Here is a 21054-nt window from a genome sequence, read left to right as displayed (position 1 = left end):
GGATAAAAATATATATGTTTATGGTGAGGAGGGCTAATTTTATATTGTTGAATCGCCATTGATAATTTTTAAAATAATATTATCAATATTAATTTGACCTTATTTATATATATTTAATTTACCTGATAATAATAATACCTGAAAATGAAAATATTATGAAAAATTTATGTTCTAGAAAGTTTTCATAATATTTATTGATAATATCTCATTTAAAAGTTTAATATGAATAACAATTAATTAAACACATCTAATATAAAAAAATTAATATTATATTTATATAAAAAAAATAATAATAATATTATAAAATAATAAAATCAGATTATATTTTAAATCAGTTGGACTTAAAAATATACTTAAAGATATAAATATGATGTTGCAAAATCTAAACGAATATTGCTGATTCATTTAATAAATTGATGTCAATTGTCAATCAATTTGAATTATACATTCTATTTAATATATATATATAAACACAAAGTGACAAATTTAATATTAAATAATTTATTTTTATTTTTTAAACATAAACTATTATTATTATTATTAAAATAATGATTAAAAAAAAGCTCAAAAAAGCTCTGATATTTTTATTTTATAATTGAAAAAAAAAAATTGATTCAGAGCTTAAGACAAAATTCCTAGGTTAAAAATAAAAATAAAAGCGAAAAAAATAATTTAAAAAAACACATACGTCAAGTTGAGCTTTCATCGTTAGAAAAACCTCAAGATTGACAATGATTTTTTCTATTACTATCATGAATTCACAACTTCGATCGAGTAAGTCTAAAAAAAAAAATTTTTTTTTCATTCTATTTTATGTATTTTATAAAATTGAAGTCCCTACTACAACAACCCCCCTTCTATCACGTTTTATATTAAATACATTTGTAACATCACTGTTTTATTGCGCACGCTTCGATCACAGCAAGATAAACAGAGTTAAAATTACATATAAACGACAAAGACACAACCAACCACAATATATAACACAAGTGGTAAAACATTGTAGGGGGGAAAAATGAGGGTTGATGTAGGCGTGGCGAATCAGTAAATTGTAGGCGTGACTTAAAATGAAAATCCCTGGTACATTGTAAGTCTATCTCATTCTTTTTCATCCAGTTTTGTACTATCTCTAACCCATTCGACTTTTGTGTCCGTCAACACCAAAAACCATTTCAATAATAGTAGTGGGAGAAAAATAAAGAAAAATAAAAAAAAAAATAAAAAAAAAAAGATTTGTCTTGCGTGAGGCCACTATCAGATCTGTTAAACAGTCGACTGTTGAGATCCATCCGTTATCAACGTATCTTAAAACAATTTATTATTTTTTTTTTTTTTCTGTCATTTATATGAAAAATTATAAATTAAAAAAATTATCTCTATATGCTATAGTTATACAGTGATTTTTTATCATTTTATTAGAAATTAATTTATTGACATTTTAAGTGAATTTTATATTATTTGTTGAAAAACTGTTAAAAACGTGTTGAAATTAATAAGTGATTTCAAGTGATATTATGTTTATTTATTATATTTTTTTTTATTATTAATAAATAAACTAAAAATTATTAATTTTTTTAGTTTATTGACATAGAAAAAAAAAAAAAAAAAAAGAAAATTTGTGTTTTTCATATATAACTTGTGATTTATTTATTAAATAATAATAGTGAAATTTAAAAAATAAAAAAAAAATTTTATATTTAATTTATAAATTAATTTTAAACAATGATGGAAGTTCAGCAACAACATTCACCTGCTGTTGTGGGTCCACTTGATTTTTCACGTAGAGGTGTTGCTGAGGCATCTGCATTTCGTGTTGTTAAACCAAAACAATCATCAACAAATCATTTAAATCAACAAAATATATTACCAGAAACGAATAATAATAATATCAATGATAATAATAATAATAATGAACACCATGAACATCCAAGAAATCCATCTGAAATTGGTGAGTTTTATTTATTTTATTTTTGATGTATTTTTGAGCTTTTTTATTTTTTTTGATCTTTTACAATGCGACGGGCAAAACAAGCATATACTGTTATCAGAACAAGCAATTATCAGGCCATTATCCCTGCACTATTCTACAATTGCATAGCCCGTTGCATCCCTTGTTTCATTGATTTACTGTCCTCTATAATTCAACTCACTTTTTTTCGATATCAAGCTTTCAATTTAATCGAAAATTTTTTTTTTCAATGAAACAAAAACAAAACTACAATAAAAATTTTAAAAATTATAGCTTGAAAGAGAAAAAATATATAATCTAAAAAATTTATAAATAAACGTCAACAAAGATAATTGGAAATTTTTTTTTTAATGATATTAAAATAATAATAGAATAATTAAAATTATGCAAAAAAAGTAAATATTATTAAAATTAATTTTATAAAAAATAATAAATAAATAAATAAAAATATATTAATTACAATTATATTATATTTATAATTAATAAATATTATTAAAAAATAATTTTATATGAAAAAAGGATTGAAAGAAAAGATAAATTTAGAAAAGTAATTATTATTTTTAATATTTTCAATTAAATTTAATTATATTATGTATATAAATATGAATTTTAAATTTTGGAGTTAATGGAAATATTATACTTGTGTTTGATATGCGTAAGCAATATTCAACAGGTGAAAGGGATATGCATTAGATACATTTAAGGGGGTTTAGTTTAAATGATATATACCTATATTGTATTGCATGTATGTAAGCCCATTCGTATTACCACAAGCTAATATCAATTTCAGTATTCACCAATAGATAATGCCTCTATGTCTGACAGTACTAACTACTAATTCAATCATATCATCATAAAACACACACACATATTCAGATAAATTGCCTAATCATAAATTAAGATAATTACCATCAGGTAAATTACAATCAATCATTTCAACTCGTATAAAAATTTTATAAAAGATCATTAATTTAAAATATATATTTTATTATCTCAATAAATGATTCATATATTTTTTTTTCTATTTTTATATTATTTTATTATCTTTTATAATTTTACCACTCAAGTGATAAATATCTTATCAATTTTTTTTTTTTTTTTTTTGTTCGTGATTTTTGATTTTTTTTCCATGTTTTATTTGTTTTAAAATATTATGATGATTTTTATTTTAAAAAAATAATTAATATTAAATTAAAGATTTTTTTGATTAATATAATTATTTAAAAATTAATTGAGATAATTTTTTTTTAGTTAATTCTTTGAGGTTTTTCATTTATCATTGTTTTTTCTATTTTATTATTTTATTTTTGATGTACAACAATATCATTTGTGCATATAAAAATCACGCTGGATTTACGATTTATATAGATTTACGACTCAGCGATAGTAAAGGTAATCCTCGTGCATACCAGATATATATTTTTTTATTTTTTACACATATACATAAACACCTTGTGTAAAGAAAAACTGTCCGAAAGATATCATGCACAACTCATACATTTCGTACACATATATATATATATAGAAAACCGACAAATATAAAAACGTAAAAAATAAATTGACGTATTAGTTTTTCATATATATACCTATATATTTAATTTATAATTTTGTGTGTGTAAAAATATAAGTATTTCTTTTATTTTTTTCCGTTTTTTTTTTAATGCAACAACTGCTTATCTTCAATTTGTATATATACGTTTGATTTAAAATATTTAAGTATACATTTAAAAAAATATATAGGTGTATGTATATAGGTGTTATGTATTGGAGAAAATTTTATGATTTATTCTCGATAATCCAGGACGCAAAAGATAACTTTGCGGCGTTGTTGAGGTCTAATCTGTGCGAACGACACCGGGACCATAGCCTATCAATGGATTATACCTTGATATGTGTTTTTTTTTTATATAAAAAATATATTTATATTACCTGGATTACATATGGAATATTTATTTTAAAAATATTATTTTCTTTCAACTATAATCTTTAATTTTAAAAGAAAAAAAAGTAAAAGTTTTTTATTTTTAAATTTAATATTGTTTAGATTAATTTGCATATGTTTATTTAAATTACTGATATCTTAAATTAATTTTTTATCAATGTAGGTTACATTGACAGAATTTAAAATGAAAATTAACGTAATTTAAAAAATAAATATTTGTTTTAGTGATTTGTTATTTGCTATTTCTTTTTTTTTTTTTTTGTGATATACTTAAAGTGTTACAAACGTGATAAATAGTGCAATCATTTGTTCGGAAAAAATATATATATCTTTACTATTTTCATAATAAAGACGCCCTTGTCGAGGGGTTGATCATTTCTACGAACGCGGAATACAAAATTTTTCCATGTGGCCACTGTGTTTGAGACGTTTTACTCGTCGAAATTTTTCTAATATCTATATACTTTCCTAGAGGTTGGGGTGAACAGAAAAAAAAAAAAAAAATATACATACACGTTCATAAATTCATCAAAAATTTATACAAAAAAAAAAAAGTATTATTTTGTAAAAATCAAAATTATTTTTATGTTATTTAATGATTATATTTTGATTTAATTTCAGAGAGATTTAATGTCAGACTGATGTTTCCAAGACTCTGGGCACCTTTTACTGACAATTCAGATATTATGAAAATTCCACAGTCTGAAAAAAATCACACAGGTATTTTATTATTGCTAAATTAATTGACTATATTATATTTATTATTTTATTTATATTTTCTATAACAAAAAAAAAAATTCCATCATGTTTTTAAAGAACGACAAATTATTTATTATTATTTTATTTTTAAATTAAAATACACAAATTAATTATACAAAAAAATCGTAGACAATTGATTTATAACAAAATATATATTTTTTTAAATCAGTTTTTATATGTTTATAATTTTTAAGATAAATTATTTTATTTTTATTATTTTTTCTATTATATTTTAATTTTCTTGAGGCATGGACCCGGATGATGGCCATCAGTTGAATTTAAATTATTATTATTGTTGTTGTTTTTGTTGTTGTTAAAGACAGCACGCGTTATTTTTTTTTTCTTTTGAATAAATATCAATTGTCTCACTCAAAACATTTGTCTATCTTTGTCTTAATTTTGATATGCATTAACTTCCTTGTATAATTCTTCTCTTTTAATTTTCGTCATTTATTTATGTTTGTATGACATACATGTATAGTTCGACCATCACTACAATTGTTAAAAATAATAGACGATACAGTTGGTCGGTATCTTTGTAGTAATATGTGAGCGCCGGTTGTCGCGGCGGATCTTGACAGTCCTATATACCTTCCATGAATTAGTTGTCATGTTAAACGCACCCACATACTAAACACAACTTACTCGCACGTGACTATAAACCATTTAACTAAATTTTATATACTCTTTTTTTTTTTTTTTTTTTTTTCCTCTCTTTTTTTAATTGACCAATTTTTATATTTTAAATAATAATAATAATCATATAACAACAAATCTTAATATCTAAAATCTCAAAAAAAAAAAAAAATAAAAAATAAATAAAATAACATGTACCATGTATTTTTATTTTTTAAATTTTTAAATTATATATAAAATTTTAAATTAAAAATATTATTTTGTTTATCAAGATTTTTTTCGTTTATTATTTTTTTTGATAAAATAAATTGAAGAAAATAAAGTGTCTTGTTGATTATGAAGACAACTGATGAATGACAATTTTTTTTAATTTCATTCATTTTTCCATTCATTCAGTGTGTGTGTGTATGTGTATAATGTGACTTTCTCATCATCAAAGTTTAAGAATAATAATTTAAATTTTTTTTTATTTTTCATTCGTGGTGTATATTTTATTTTATTTTATTTTTTTATTTACGAAATAGGGAACGGGTAAATGAGCAAGATGGCTAATAGCATTTTTAAATGAATGACGGACGACATAGTATTAAAAATATTCGTTAACTCGATCTAATTGTTACGTCTTTTTTTTTTTTTTTTGCTTTATTAATCTACAAGTTGACGATGATAATGATCATGTATTAATCGCGGCTCGTCTTGGTTACTATATTCATATTATTGAGGATATCCTATCGCATATCAGTGATGCGTCACTAATTTTTTTTTTCATATATTCATATCCAACAACAATAACAACACACTAATTAATTAATTGAAATTAAAAAAAATAACGTAAAGATTCAAATTTGATTTTTTCAAAATAAAATATTTATATATGTATTTTTTTATTAATTTTTTAAACAATATTAATTTTGTGTTGAAATATAATAGATTTGATTTTTTTAGATAAATTATATTCAATTTATATGAATATAATAATTATGTAATTTTATTTATACCCGGACTTGTAATATGCACGCAATTTTAAATTGAAAAAAATTAATACATATTGTTTTATTTTTATTATATCATGTAACATCTGTTTGTAATGAGTTTTTCTTTAACGCCCCTTTTTTTTTTCGTCAAATAAGCGGGAGTTAAGTTTTTATCACATTCCAGACTTAACATTTGCGTAAGACAGTTGTTTTTGAATCCCGGTTGCACTTCCTCCAACAGTCATTTGCAACATGCGTTTACTTATTGCACTTTTAATTTTTTTTTTTTGTTGACATACTCATTCCCAGAACGCATCATGTGCTTACTTGGTGACGAAAATAAAAAAGGAAAGAAAAAAATCAAATTAATTACTAAAATGAAGAAGAAGAAAAAATTATATTTTAAAATTTTTTTTGATTAAGATTAAATGAATGAAAAAAAATTATCAAATGAAAAATTGAGCTTAATTGAGCTTTAATTTTGATTATTAATTTTTTGTATAAAATAGCAATTATTTATTTTTTTAATGATTAATGATAGATGAAGATTAACTTTATGATTTAATTTTATATTTTTAATATCAATAAAATATATTTAATTGAATATAAATTATAGAAAAAGATTTTACCAGTTATTATAATTTGATTGAAAATCAAGTGCATTATTTAATGTATATATCACCCTTATAAATTATTAGTCAATGATAGTTGTATATGAAAAATTATATTGAGGGTTGTGCAGCCGGTTGATTTTAAATATGATTATATTCTGAAATATTATAATATACTGTGATGGCACGTGCCCGCGTGTCACCCACACGGATTAAAAAATATTACATATAGTCATGTGCCAACCAAAATGATCCATATATATTCACATTCCTTTTTTCTTTTATTTTTTTTCATTCCCCAAGTCTTCTTTATATTTTCCCCATCACGTTTATATCGACTGCCATTCAATCGATTTTCAACTCACTCTTATATATATCTTTTTTTTTCTTCTGCAATAATCAAGACTCACTCGAATCTTTTCCCCTAATTTTTTTTTCCTCTTATTCTTTCTGCTTTATTTTATTTTCTTATTTTTCAACAAAAAAAAAAAATGAAGAAAAATCATTCGACATTGCATTGAATGTTGTTGAATTTATTTCCTATGATTTTTGCGTTTTAACTCGAGCCAAAGAACTCGTTAGACCAAGTTGTATATTTTTTTTTTTATTTTGCTTTAAACCCTCGAAAAAATAGCCAACTGTACGTGACTCAAATCTTATTTTATTTATACCAAAATAAAATGTATTGTAAATTGTTAAATTTAAAGTAAAAAATAAACAAATTAAATAAAATAAAAATTATTTATTTTAAATTTAGAACGATTATCATTTGGAGTTGGTAGATTAGTTGGTTCACCACCAACAAGAAGTCCATCACCATCACAATCAATTGGTCCATCATCACCCCGACAAATAATACGTGATACAGATATTGATGTTGAAATTGAAGATGACGATGAAGAAGATGAAGAAATTGATGTTGACGTTGAAGAAGTTGATGGTGATGATGATGAAATTGATACAAATATGTCAAGTCCATCAAGAAGATCAAATTCAACACCGTCACCGTTATTAACACGTGTTGAATTATTATCATCAGTACAAAAACAAAAAAAACAAAAATCCATTGATAGTTTTAGTGTAACAGCATTATTACGACCAGATCCACCATCATCACAAAGAAATATATCACCATTATCATCATCATCATCATCAGATACAACAACAACAACATCCTCAACAACACCAGCAACAACAACAACATCATCATCATCAACAATATCAATAACACAACAAAATCAAATACATCAACAAAATTCAACATCAAATATTGGACTTTATCCACCATTACATCTTCAAAGTGGATTGCTACCACCTCATCCACATCATCCATTATCATATTTACATCCACATTTATTACCACATCATTTATTACCACCACATTTACATCCACTACTTCGTGGTGTTCATTCAGCTCATTCTGGTATTCATTCACCACATACAACACATGGTCTTCATCATCCTCATCCACTTGGTGATGTTTATAGTTGTGTTAAATGTGACAAAATGTTTAGTACACCACATGGTCTTGAAGTAAGTTTTTTTTTTAATTATTTTTTCTTTATTTTATTAAATATATATTATTATTTATTAATTTTTTGTTTTTTTTCTTTTTGTTTTCTTCAGGTTCATGCAAGAAGATCACACAATGGTAAACGTCCATTTGCATGTGAATTATGTAATAAAACATTTGGCCATGAAATTAGTTTAACACAACATCGTGCTGTTCATTCAGCTGAAAAAGTATTTGAATGTAAACAATGTGGTAAAGCATTTAAACGTTCAAGTACATTAAGTACACATTTACTTATTCATTCTGATACAAGACCTTATCCATGTCAATTTTGTGGTAAACGATTTCATCAAAAAAGTGATATGAAAAAACATACATATATTCATACAGGTGAGTCAAAAAAAAAATTTATATTTTAATAATTATTACAAGACAATTTAAAAAAAATATTATTTAACAATAAAATCATTGTAAATTATAAACTTATTATCAACTTGATAGCATGTGAAAATTATTTATTTTGTATATATATTTTTGGCTATTCAAAAAGTCATATCAATTAACAGACAGCTTGAATTTTCTACATTAAATAATTCAAAGTACCGTCTGGACCAAGTCAGTGCACAACAAAAATTCATCTCTATTCCAGCACACACACATGTGGTGTATTGTTGGGTTTATTGGGGTGTTCAAATAAATCGCGGCAAAATGGGGAGGAAGAAATAGGGAGATACTTGGCACACGCCCGGTAATAATCGTAATGCCCTTTTTTTTTTTTTTTTTTATTTTCAAAGCACCAGCTACTCTTGGTTCCCCTTAATTTTTTTCAAAACCCTGCTCATCTTTTCCAATTTAATTCATGATATTTATATCAGTGTATAATAAACATTTATGTGTGTGTGTGTGTATCTGGTCACCGACTTTTGACTGCAAATGTATATCTTTTCTCTTCCCTTTTATATATCGTAAAATTTCCAAATGCACAACACCAATCTTCAAATAGATTTTTACTGCCAGCGAATTATCACTCGTGGGAACGTGCTTTTGCTTCAATTCCCTTATGGATACCAAGCTTATACTTGGATATATATGGGCAAATTGTGATTCCACTTGTTTTTTTATTTATCATTTATATATGAAAGACAAAATTAATGTACACAAGTATTATCCACTGTCACTTGTGTCAAATTATATATTTATTGTTTTATCTTTGATTTTTATGAAATTGAAAAATTTATTTTTTTTTTTTTTCTGTTTATTATAAGAGCTTTTATAAGAGCTTTTTTATGATTATTAATAATTTTTATTAACTATTTTTTATCATTTTAAAAATTGTTTTTTTACAAAAAAAAAAAAAAATAAATGACAATTTCATGATTTTGTAGATTGATGGAGTGATTCTATGATAAAAAAAAAAAAAAAAAGTTTAGATATATGGTGGAATAGGTAGTCAGAAAATATAAAAAGGAAGATATAGTTAGTGAGGGTTTGATGGTAGCATTAGAGAGGCGTGGAAGAGGGTGCTTTTCTCATCTATGGTAAAGGTCTCTGGGTATTGTATTGTAACCATGGTAACCCCTCCCAATGTCTTATCAAATTATCACCTTGTCCTCTACCCATTTTCCATTTTGCCTCCAGTACAACCCTCTGGATCATTCTCATCTCATCTTTGTCTTTATATCTATTTTCATGATCAGCTAAAATACAAAAGAAAAAAGACAAAAAAAAAAAAAATTATATATATAAAAATGGCAAAGTATGTACAAAGTAAAACTGATGGTCACTTGGTTGGTTAACAACCTATGGGACTTGTATTCATGCTGGGCCAACATTTAATTCATTATTCACAACTTGATGAGAAATATCAAATATTTATATTGAGCTTTTTTTTTTTTCTTCCAAAATTATTATCTTCATTTATTTCTTCTTATTTTTCATGTCGACAAGTCTTGGATTATTTTTTGTTTTTTTCTTCTTTATTATTAATTTCTTCAAAAGATAAAAAAAATATATAAATATATAATATATTATTTAATTATTAAAATATACAATTTAAAAAAAAAAGAAATCTATTTTAAGCTAAATATTCCCAAGATAATAATTAGTAGAAAAAAAATATTTAAAATAATTTTCTCCCTTGTTTTTTAAAATCAAAAGATTAATCAAATAAATTTATTTAAAAAATTTAATTAAAAATATAACGAGTCATTTTATAAGATTTTTCAATTTAACTTTTCATTTTGTTTTTTTTTTTACTTTTATTTTTAGCTAGATTTTATTATCTTTTTTTTTTTTTTGTTCATGAAGGTTGATGTTAAATCTCATCTATCACGTGTTAAATAAAAAAAGCTAAAAAAAATTAAAAAATAAAAATTGCTTGTTGGTGTATACGTGATGCGTGCCGAGGCCGCGATCTCGATTGTCCCAAGTGATTCGATTTTATAATGTTAATCAGACTCATACGAATGCCAGTTAATTTTTTTTTTTTTTTTTCTTACTTGATCACATCGTTATAGTACTGTGTACTCAGTACTATGTATTACCCTATTGTCCAAGGGGGCCATGTGCAATGAGGGTGTGGCAACATAAGATTCCCTCGGGAACATCGTGTGGCGTTACGTATAAAAATCATTATTAGCTATATGAGCTAGAATTTTTATCTTGCTTTATATTTTTTCATTATTAAAATTTGTTTTTTAATTCATTTATTCATTATATAAATTAATGGAAAAGTGATATATTTGTATCATCACACAACTACATAAAAAAAAGCTCAATATATTTCAAAAAAAAAATAATCAATTTTGAGTTTTGAAATTATTTTTTTGATTAATCAAGGTAGATTAATTAAAAGAAAAAAAAAAGAAAAAGGTAGATAAGATTTTCTGTTTGATTAGCTGGTATATATTGATGAAAAAAAAAAAAAAAATCATAATTTCAATCCCCAGTTTATTAAGCCCTGTATTTAACTTGTCAAAGTGCAATGATGTTTTTTTTTTTTTTTTTTTTTGGGGTTTTATTTTTTGAATGTACATTTGAAGTAAAAATAATTTTAACCAACTGGTGATGATTGTGATGGTGACATACCGACAAGTGTATATATGTATATAATCCTTGAATTTATCCCTACAGTATATAAATGTAAACAAGATGAATGTAATCTCTTACACCCTCAGCATCATACTGCAAATGTTGGTATATTATTATTTTTGGTCTTGTATAAACATTTGTACAATATTGTCATATGTTCATTTATTTTCAACTAAATTTAGTATTAAATCAATATTTAATATTTCATTTAAATATTATTAATATTATTTACACTAATTTAAATTATATAATTTTAATTTTTATCGATTATTTATTTTATATTCTTTTTTTTTTTTTTACTATCTTGAGCTTTTATTTTTTTCTCTAAAATTTATTGATGGTATCAACAATTAAAAAATGAATTATAATTCTAGATTGTTTATAAAATTCAACAACAATGATTATAATTATCCTGAAAGTTTTAAAATTTTATTTAAATTATTTATATTTTTTTTTAAATTTTACATTTTGCCAGAATCTTTATGCAAAAATTTATTGTTTATTTTTTATTTTTATTTTTTTTTTCTATTCTATACCTTGGTAAAATTGAAAATACAATTTTTATTTTTTATATATCCAACAGCTTGACAATCAAAACTTGACTATACCATTTTTATTTCAATTCATCCCCAATTGTTATTTCAATAAACACAACCTGCTCGACAATTGCCACTCAAAGTTCACACACAAACACTTTTCACCATTAGCTATTACTTTTTATTTATTTAATTTTTTGTTTTTCTTATTATTATTTCTATTGCAAATACAAAAGCATTCAATCTAAACATGCAATCCTCTCGTCTGGTACATTTTTTATCCATCCAAAAATTGCTTGTTGTAATAAAAAAAGTTTTTTATATACAGTGTTTTTTTTTAAAATATATTTCGTTATCGAGCTTTAGTTGGGTCTTTTAGTTTTTTTTACTATGTAGAAATTTTTTTTATTATGATTTTTGTATAATGAATAATTAATCTAGTATAAAACAGGTGAAAATTTACGGAAGTGGTTTGTATTATAAGTCGATGAAGGAAAGTACTGTGTTCACTTGTGCTTTTGAGCATGTTTAAGGTTTTCAACAAGGGGACTATTAGAGGTTTTCAGCTGACTTGGCTTTCAGGGTGAAGGGTATACTGTTTTTCCCCAATACCACAGCATCCATTTTGAGTTGTTTAAACTTTGCGACATGGTTAGAAAATCTTGAATGTTAATTCATACACCACAAATAAACCAAATACAAAAAAATAAATAAATAAAATTTAAACAAAATTAAAAATTCAATTTTTTTTAAATTTAAAATAAAATTTATAAATAAATATTAAGCAATTATAAATATATATTTTTTATTAATATAAAACTTGATTTGTTTAAGTTAAAAAATATATTAAAATGTTAGCAAATATATATAATAAAAGAAAGAAATAATAAATAAAATTGGTTGATCGGATTTGTCACGATTCCTAATGTGATCGGTGGTGTAATAATTTAATAGCCATCTCAGAATGATCATTGAACAGACAGGATTACAACTCCCTCTGTTCAATAAAAAGCACTAAAGAGCTAAGAGACTTAACTTCATATCATATTTCATTTTTATTGTATTTTCTTCAACCATACGGCTTGTTATAGTTTTTTTTTTTTCTTTTCAAATTAATATTTATATATAATTTTTCTGATTGTCTTATCTTCAAGATATCTACCCTTCATAAAAATTGAGTAATTATATTTTATAAATCTTTTTTTATTTGTTCAAATGAAAAAAAAAAAATTTATATTTATTTATTTTACTATATTTTTGGGTTAAGCAAATGTCATAATTTTAATTTTAAATTTTTATTTAGAATTTTAAAATGTTGAAAATCATTATAACAATTAATTTTTAAATATATATTTATTATTTTTTTAATTTTATATTTTCCTATTGCGAATGGTGTTTATTTAAAATGTATAATATCTATCACAGGCACAGTTTACCTGGTGACTTGACATTTCATTGCCGTTGGGATATGAAATTGTACATGGTTGTATATCTACACCAAATCCCAAGGTAACATTTTCAAACTGTTTGACCTGACTATCTTTCTCTCATACAAAAAATATAAAAAATAAATATATATTTATTTGAATATATGTTGAAATATATTTTAACAACAAATACAACAAATATAAAAATCGTCCAACTGTCATATACGATTTTTACTTTTCATTTGTACAAATGTATTTTTATTTTTTATATCACGTGAATCGTATGTTCCACACCTTTTGTGTCATCTGGGAATTGACTCATCGATGTCATCGATTTACACCCTCAAACGTGTCACCTGATGACCAGTTATTCTATTTTTTTCAATATATCAATCAGCATAATATCAATCACAATTATAAAAAATATTATTTAAATTAAATATAATATTTATTTTTTGTTAAATCTTTCAACAATATATTTATTTATTTTTTTGTTATATAAAATGAATATAGACTTTTTTTCCCAAGTGTACAACAGTATACACTTGAGGCAAGTTCGATCCGATTGATATCCAACTGGGGTAATCCCAGGTTATGCTGGGGAAAAGATGAAGGAAAATCCAAGCTGTCCTCAACGTGAAATATGAGATGTGGTTTTTTGCTTCTTTTCCAGGATTCCATCCAGTTTTATTCAGCTTTTTTTTTTTTTTTTTTTCTTTCTCTTCTTCATTTTTTATTTTATTTTTTCTTTCTTTCTCATACTACACTCTCTTTTCTACACAAGAATTTTTACGATCTCTATATCATCCCTTATATTCTCCCACTTGGTATCTTGTGCTTGCATTTGAGCTTTACTGCGAACGTGAATTTTGATTGGAGGACACACACGAAGCTCACTTGTGAAGTAGAAAGTTTGGTCGATGCAGAAGACGAGTAGAAATCAATGCTTTTGCAAGAAGTCTCTGTTGTATAGTTTTATATCACCGCGCTTTCGTTGACGCAGATATTTTTAGCCCCACCTTTATTTTACATGTATCACATATACTCACTATTCTGCTATTTTATTTAAAACAGTTTTTTTATTATTTAACATTTTTATACATTTCTAGATTTTATTTTTTTCTTCAACCTATTTATTTATAAATAATTTATTTTACTTTTTTTTTTAACGCTATATGTTTAAATATTAATGGCTACTGAGGAAAAGATTTTCAAGTTGTCTTGTTAACCATCAGTTTGAGCAATTGATTAATCACAAAAATTCCTGAATTAATCATTTTTTAAATTAATTTTTCAAGACAAATTAAAACTTTGACTTGATAATTTTCTAATTTTATTTATCGTTTCTTTAATCTGCAATACAAAATCCATTAGAGACTTGAAAAATGAGCTTTTTTAAAATTATATTTCTTTTATTTCTTTTTTATTTATCCTTAAACTTTTTTAAAGTTTCTTGTCTTGGGTTTTTTTATTATTTTTTTTTTTTTCTGTTATTGTTTTTTTTTTATGACAAAATTTTTCATCTTCATAAACGCATTATGTATACTTGAAATGAAGTTATTTTTATTTATTTTTCAAAATGCTAAGAGAGTAGAGAAAAAAGGCGGAGGAGTGATTGCTAAAGTTTTGATAGTATCTACTCAAAAAACGATAAAACTTTGGAAAATTGGGAGGGACACAAAGGGTGTATACATCTATGTATTGTTGAATTTTATCTCAGTAGAAGGGAAAGAAGATTTCTTGGAGTTTAATATAGTTTTAGGGGCGGTGGCGTTGGTGGTTGTGAATACCGGGTTGTAATGGCGTCTTAAGACTCTCAGTGATTCTCATTTTGTATTAAAAAATACCTATACATATATTTCAAAAAAGAATTAAAATAAATAAAATTAAAAATCAAAATTAAACAATAAAATATAAAAAATAAATAACATAATAAATAAAAAAATACTATTTAAAATATTATTCAAATAGCTGCCATTTTCTTTTGTGTATTCAGTGCACTATTTATTTTTACAACTTCAAAGCAAAGAAAGCTCATTCAGTATAAAATAAAGCACCAAATTCAATGAAAGTTTAGAAAAAAAACCATATCATACACTGTACATGTAAAAAAAAAAAAAATTAGAGTAAATGAAACAAGAAAAATGAAGAAAAAACCAGATGGTTTTTCTAGTATATATATATGTGCAGAGCTTCCAGGAAATAAAGACGATAGAGCAACCTCGGTGTGAGCTTCGGACGGTTCTTGATTTTTACGACCCCGTAAATCCTTAAGAGCCCTTTTCCTCTCTTCCTCTTACCATACATATATACCGATTTTTTTTTCTGATCTAAAAAACACACTAAAATCTTTCTTTTTATTTTTCTCTCATTTCAATTTACTCTCTTCTCCATATACCTCAACCAAAATACCAAATACATACCTATATATAATAAAACAAAAAATAAAAAAAGAAAAAAAAAATAAAATAAATAAATTTACACCCTAAAACTAGAAATGTAAACTGGTTTAACAAATAATAAATAAAAAAAAAAAAATCCCAACGAATTTAGGATTGATGGATAATTGGTATTCGAGATTGAAGGTATCAATTGACAAGTTGTTTGTGCTTTTATGCAGATGGCGTTCAATGCAGTCGTTAGTATTTAAAAGTATTTAAATGCATGCGTATATAAATGTGCGTTTTGTGCACAATCGAGTAACCAACAAATTAAAAAAAAATAAATAAACACGAAAAAAAAAGCTCTACAATGAAATAAAAAAATAAAAAAAAAAAAAAAAGGGTAATGCACAGTAGAGAGTTAAAACGAATAAAGAGGAAAAAGTCCATTAACAGTGCGGCTGGTTGTTACTTTTCATTCTGTCTCATTTGCTCACCTGTGTTCGAGCAAATATATAATACTCATGAATGTATGTATGATTATTCATATACATGTATGTACGTGTGTTGTGTGTGTGGTCTTGGTCCCCTTTCCCGGGTGAAGAGCCCCGGGGTGCCACATCCGTTGTCGTCATGGTAACATTGGGGGCTTGGAGCCGCCCCTGGCCACCAATCAGAGCGTCTCGTGACCAAGATGAGACAAACGAGCGTCGGCGTTGTACTTCTCCCTCTCTGTATTATAATCCCTCTCTCTCTCTCCTCTTTTTACCATCACGATCCGCCACATTTTGCCGTTGGTATTACGGCATCATCTTTTTTTTTTTTTGCTACGTGAATTTTCACGAGATAAAGAAAAGAATGATAAAAAAAAAGAGACAATGATATGATTCGCTGGATGTTGAAGAAAGATCGCCGGAGAGAAAAGCTCAGAGTGGTAGGAATTGAAAGAGGTACAAAAAAAAAAAAAAAAGAGAAAGAAAAAGATGAGCAGGCAGCACCAGAGAGTTGCCTGGGCATGGCTGAGATTCTCGCTTGGGAGAAAATCTTGACCGGGCGTGCCCCGCATTCACGATATATATACTATACAACCCATCCTGGTTTTTGCCCTTTACTATTTTCTTCAGACTCACTTGAGCTTTTTGCTTTTTTTTTTTTTTCGTTCTTGGCAAAGTACGTTTTTCTTTTTATTTGATTTTTCTTTTTTTTATCTTTGCTTGAGGGCATAAGATATATCTTACCGTGTTACTTTGGCTGGGATTCGATGGAGTGCCGAGCATACTCCTTCGTCTGACCCCACTAAATTGACGTTTCTTCTTGAATCTCGATACATTTCGTGCTTGGATTTTAATTGAGATAAAAAATTTAATCAAATATTTTATCATTATATGTGTCGATCAATTTTTTTTATTTATTTTTTTGAAAATTTATTCATCAGTTCTTATAATTATTCAGTGTTCAATTGGTATTTAATAATAATTATTTATTTTTTTGCGATTGTCTGACTATTGGTTGATTTTTTTCACAGAAAATAAATTTTATTATTTAATTTATTTGTTTGTCTGATAACTATAAATATTTATCACTCAATTTTTTAAATATCTAACAATTTCAAAGCCTTTTTTTTTAATTGTCTGACTATTCAATGATTTTTTCACTTGAAATAAATTTTAGAATTTATTCAACTCGTTTGTCTGACTAATTTTTGAAATATTTTACTTAAGATTTTAAGAATTTATAATATTTATTAAGATAATTTTTGATTGTCTGACTATTGATTGATTTTTTTACTTGGAATAATTTTTATTTTAAATATGAATTGTTAATTAATTTTTTGTGTATACATTTATGTTACAGGTGAAAAACCACACAAATGTCAAGTATGCGGTAAAGCATTTTCTCAAAGTAGTAATTTGATAACTCATTCAAGAAAACATACTGGTTTTAAGCCATTTGCTTGTGATTTATGTGGCAGAGCATTTCAACGTAAAGTTGATCTTAGACGACATCGTGAAACTCAACATGCTGAATTAAGTGCAACAACAATAACACAAAATCGATCAACAATTGGCACAATTCAACCAGTTAGTTTGACAAATTCAAATACAACAATACTTCAGTAAACAAAATTTTTAAACACCTAATATTTCATAATATAAAAAAATGAAAAAAAAAAAAAAATGGAAGACAACTAATGTGAACAGTGTATTTGTAAATTATTGTGATTCTTTTTTTTTTTTAATTTTTTTTTTTTGTTAATAACCAAAGATTAGATGTACGTGCAATTATATCTTATTATTTTTGGTTTTAAATTGCCATCAAATACGCTGTAATATATTTGCATATCTTAAAAAAAAAAAAACAATTCAATTAACCAAATAAATCTACAAAAAAACCTAAAAAAAAAACCTAAAAAAAAAACTATATAAATAAGATAAATAGGAAGAGAAAAAAAAAAAAAAAAATGTAAATATTATTTGAGAAAAAAATGAATCATTCTAGTTGCATCATAGATGAATTATTATGTGTATAAATTTAAGAGACTAAATGAAAATAATATTAAGTGACATTAATATAAATTATATTAAAATTAAAAAAAATTATATATATATGAATCTAACTATGTTACAAGCGAGATGATTAAATTAATTAGAAAATAATATTAAAATTTGATCTACATAATATTATATAGAGACATCTTTAAGCAAATAATTAAATTGCATTTGCATTATTATCTCGCTTTTACTTTTTCCTCATCAAAAAAAAAAGAAAAGAAAGCTTTCTTTTTTAAAAATTGTTTTATCATTGATTATTATGTAATTATTGTAATTAGCCCCTATTTTTCCTTACCTTTTATTCCCTACAACTATGAATATTATTGTCATTATTATTAACAATAAACGCTGTTACCATTTCTAAAAAAGAAAATGAAAAAATATAGTATATTAAAAGTTTCTTTTTAATATCATCTACCACACCCATCAGTTCGTCTGACATCCAACAAAATTTTCCATTCTATTATTTTCATTTTTCATTTTACCCTTGTTCTCTCTTTATCTTTTTTTCCCTCCTCCTCCTCCTCATTTTCCTTTTTTTTTTTTTTTTGCCACTTATACTTTTACCTCGAGTTTGTTCCCTCTTTTACCAAGCTTTGAGGGCAATTTCTATGCACATAAATTTACCAAGCAACGTATTTAAACTCCCACGAAAATTTGCATTTTGAAATATATATATATCTTTTTTTTTTTTTTTTCATGAATACTTTTTATAACAAGAATTAAACCTTATTTTTTTTTGTAAAAATTTAATATTACATTTTATATAAAAGAGAAAAAAAATTAGATTTTTTTATGAAATTTTAAATTTTTCTATTACTGACGTATTTTCATTTGTTTGATTATTATTATTTTTTTTTTGTTATAATGATTAACGAGATTAAAAAAAAAAAGAAAAAATAAATATAATTTGTTTTAATATTGATAATTTATTTTTCTCAGTGAAAAATCGTAAAAATATAAATTTCATGTTCAATGAGACGTACACCCCTTAAATTTTATCACCAATTTATGTCTGTGTGTGTCGTCATGAAATTAGTAAAGAAACTTTCAAAATGAAGATGAACAGCAAGAATATATATACTGGATTAAAATGAGAAGACTAATTTAGAAGTAACAATTGTTAGACAAACTGCCCAGTCATTAACAATTCAATATGTTATTTTTCCCCAAGAGTCAGTGTACAAAAATTATATGATTATTGTGAATTATACTCAGACCAAACGAAGCACGCTACAGCAATTTATTACCCCATATATTTTTTTTTTTTTTCATTTACTATCCTCAATAAACCCCCCAACAATTTAGCTTCATTTTCACAAGTGGTACGAGATTTTCCAGTAATTTATTTTTATCGAAATTTCTGAAATAAAAAAAAACTTGACAGCTATATTTTAATGTAAAAAAAAAAAAAAGGAACAAACAACAACATTAAAGCAACATTAAAAATAAAGACTTAAATTAATAAATCCATATTAGACATTAAACCACAGTTTTTCTAAAAAATATTAATTTAACATTTTGTTTCTTTCAAGTATTTATTGATTTTTTTTTTTTGTTCTTATGGCTTTTTTAATTTTATAAACTCTGGACAAGTATAGTGGCTACTGGTTTGTCTATACTAAAGTGTACACTATATAACTGTGTATATATAATTCTATATATTGTATAGCGTGACATTAACAACGAAGGTCTTGCACGACATCCAATGACCCGGGTGCGCTTTCACAACCAGGCAGATTGGACAGATATTGCATTCTGTGCAAGATTAATTGAGCTGAAAGTATGGTAGACATATAGCTGTAAAAAGGGGGATGACTAGAAGTCACAGCAAAGTTCAACCCCCTTTTCACCCCTACTTCTTTACTACTCTTCACCTCTCATCATCACCCTCATCATGGACTGAGTGAGGCAACTGTGAAGAAGCCACGACTACTTGGCACGTTTCTATATATATTTATTAATGTTTATTCGTATATATCTCAACAAAACTGGGGATAAACTTTATATCTTTCTTCCTTTATCATTGTGTATCCTCTAGTTAGTATATTTTGTCACTCAAGATCTATGTGGCATGGTGATTAACTTGAACAAAAATGAATCAATCCCCTTTATCTTAATGATCATTCAAAGTAATTGAGATTCAGAGTTATTAAATTTCATCAAATTCTTGGTAATAGGGGACATGAAAAATTCACAATGTCATCACAATAATCAATGATATTTTAATAATTTTTTTTTTCCATTAATATACTCATATAAATTTAATAAATTGATTTAATCAATTTTTTTTTTTTTTATTTATTTATTACGTTTTAAATGCTTCAAAATTTTTTTATAAAAAATGTTTAGTTTTTTATTTTTATTCCGTTACATTTATTTGAAAAATAAAAAAATTAAATTATACTAAATTTTTAAGAAACCACATTCAATTAAATTTTTTCATTTACAAAAATTCTACAAAAAAAAATTAATTAATTAATTAATTTAAAAAAAAAATATGATTCTAAAAATTATTATTTTTTTTTCTCTTTTTCATATTATATAAATAATTTAGTATCATTTTTTATTATCATTATATTTGATACAATAAAAAAAAATTTGATGTAAATGTAAAATTTTCGAGACAAAAAGTAATCCGCGATATGTGGCTTTGTGTGAGCG

General features: G+C 24.8%; 1 protein-coding gene across 1 annotated transcript; it reads left to right on the top strand.

Annotated features, from left to right (window-relative positions):
- The first annotated feature begins 1268 nt into the window (after positions 1 to 1268).
- On the top strand, positions 1269 to 18200 carry LOC122853177 (zinc finger protein Gfi-1b-like). The gene is made up of 5 exons (XM_044153478.1): positions 1269 to 1948; positions 4533 to 4631; positions 7649 to 8424; positions 8518 to 8794; positions 17693 to 18200. The coding sequence occupies exons 1-5, from the start codon at positions 1723 to 1725 to the stop codon at positions 17956 to 17958; spliced, it is 1644 nt and encodes a 547-aa protein (XP_044009413.1). The 5' UTR covers positions 1269 to 1722; the 3' UTR covers positions 17959 to 18200.
- The last annotated feature ends 2854 nt before the right edge of the window (positions 18201 to 21054 follow it).

The sequence above is a fragment of the Aphidius gifuensis genome, linkage group LG3 (assembly GCF_014905175.1).
Source record: "Aphidius gifuensis isolate YNYX2018 linkage group LG3, ASM1490517v1, whole genome shotgun sequence".
NCBI classification, from domain to species: Eukaryota; Metazoa; Arthropoda; class Insecta; order Hymenoptera; family Braconidae; genus Aphidius; species Aphidius gifuensis.
Note: the sequence above shows the minus strand (reverse complement) of the source record. Positions and strands in the feature narration are given on the sequence as shown.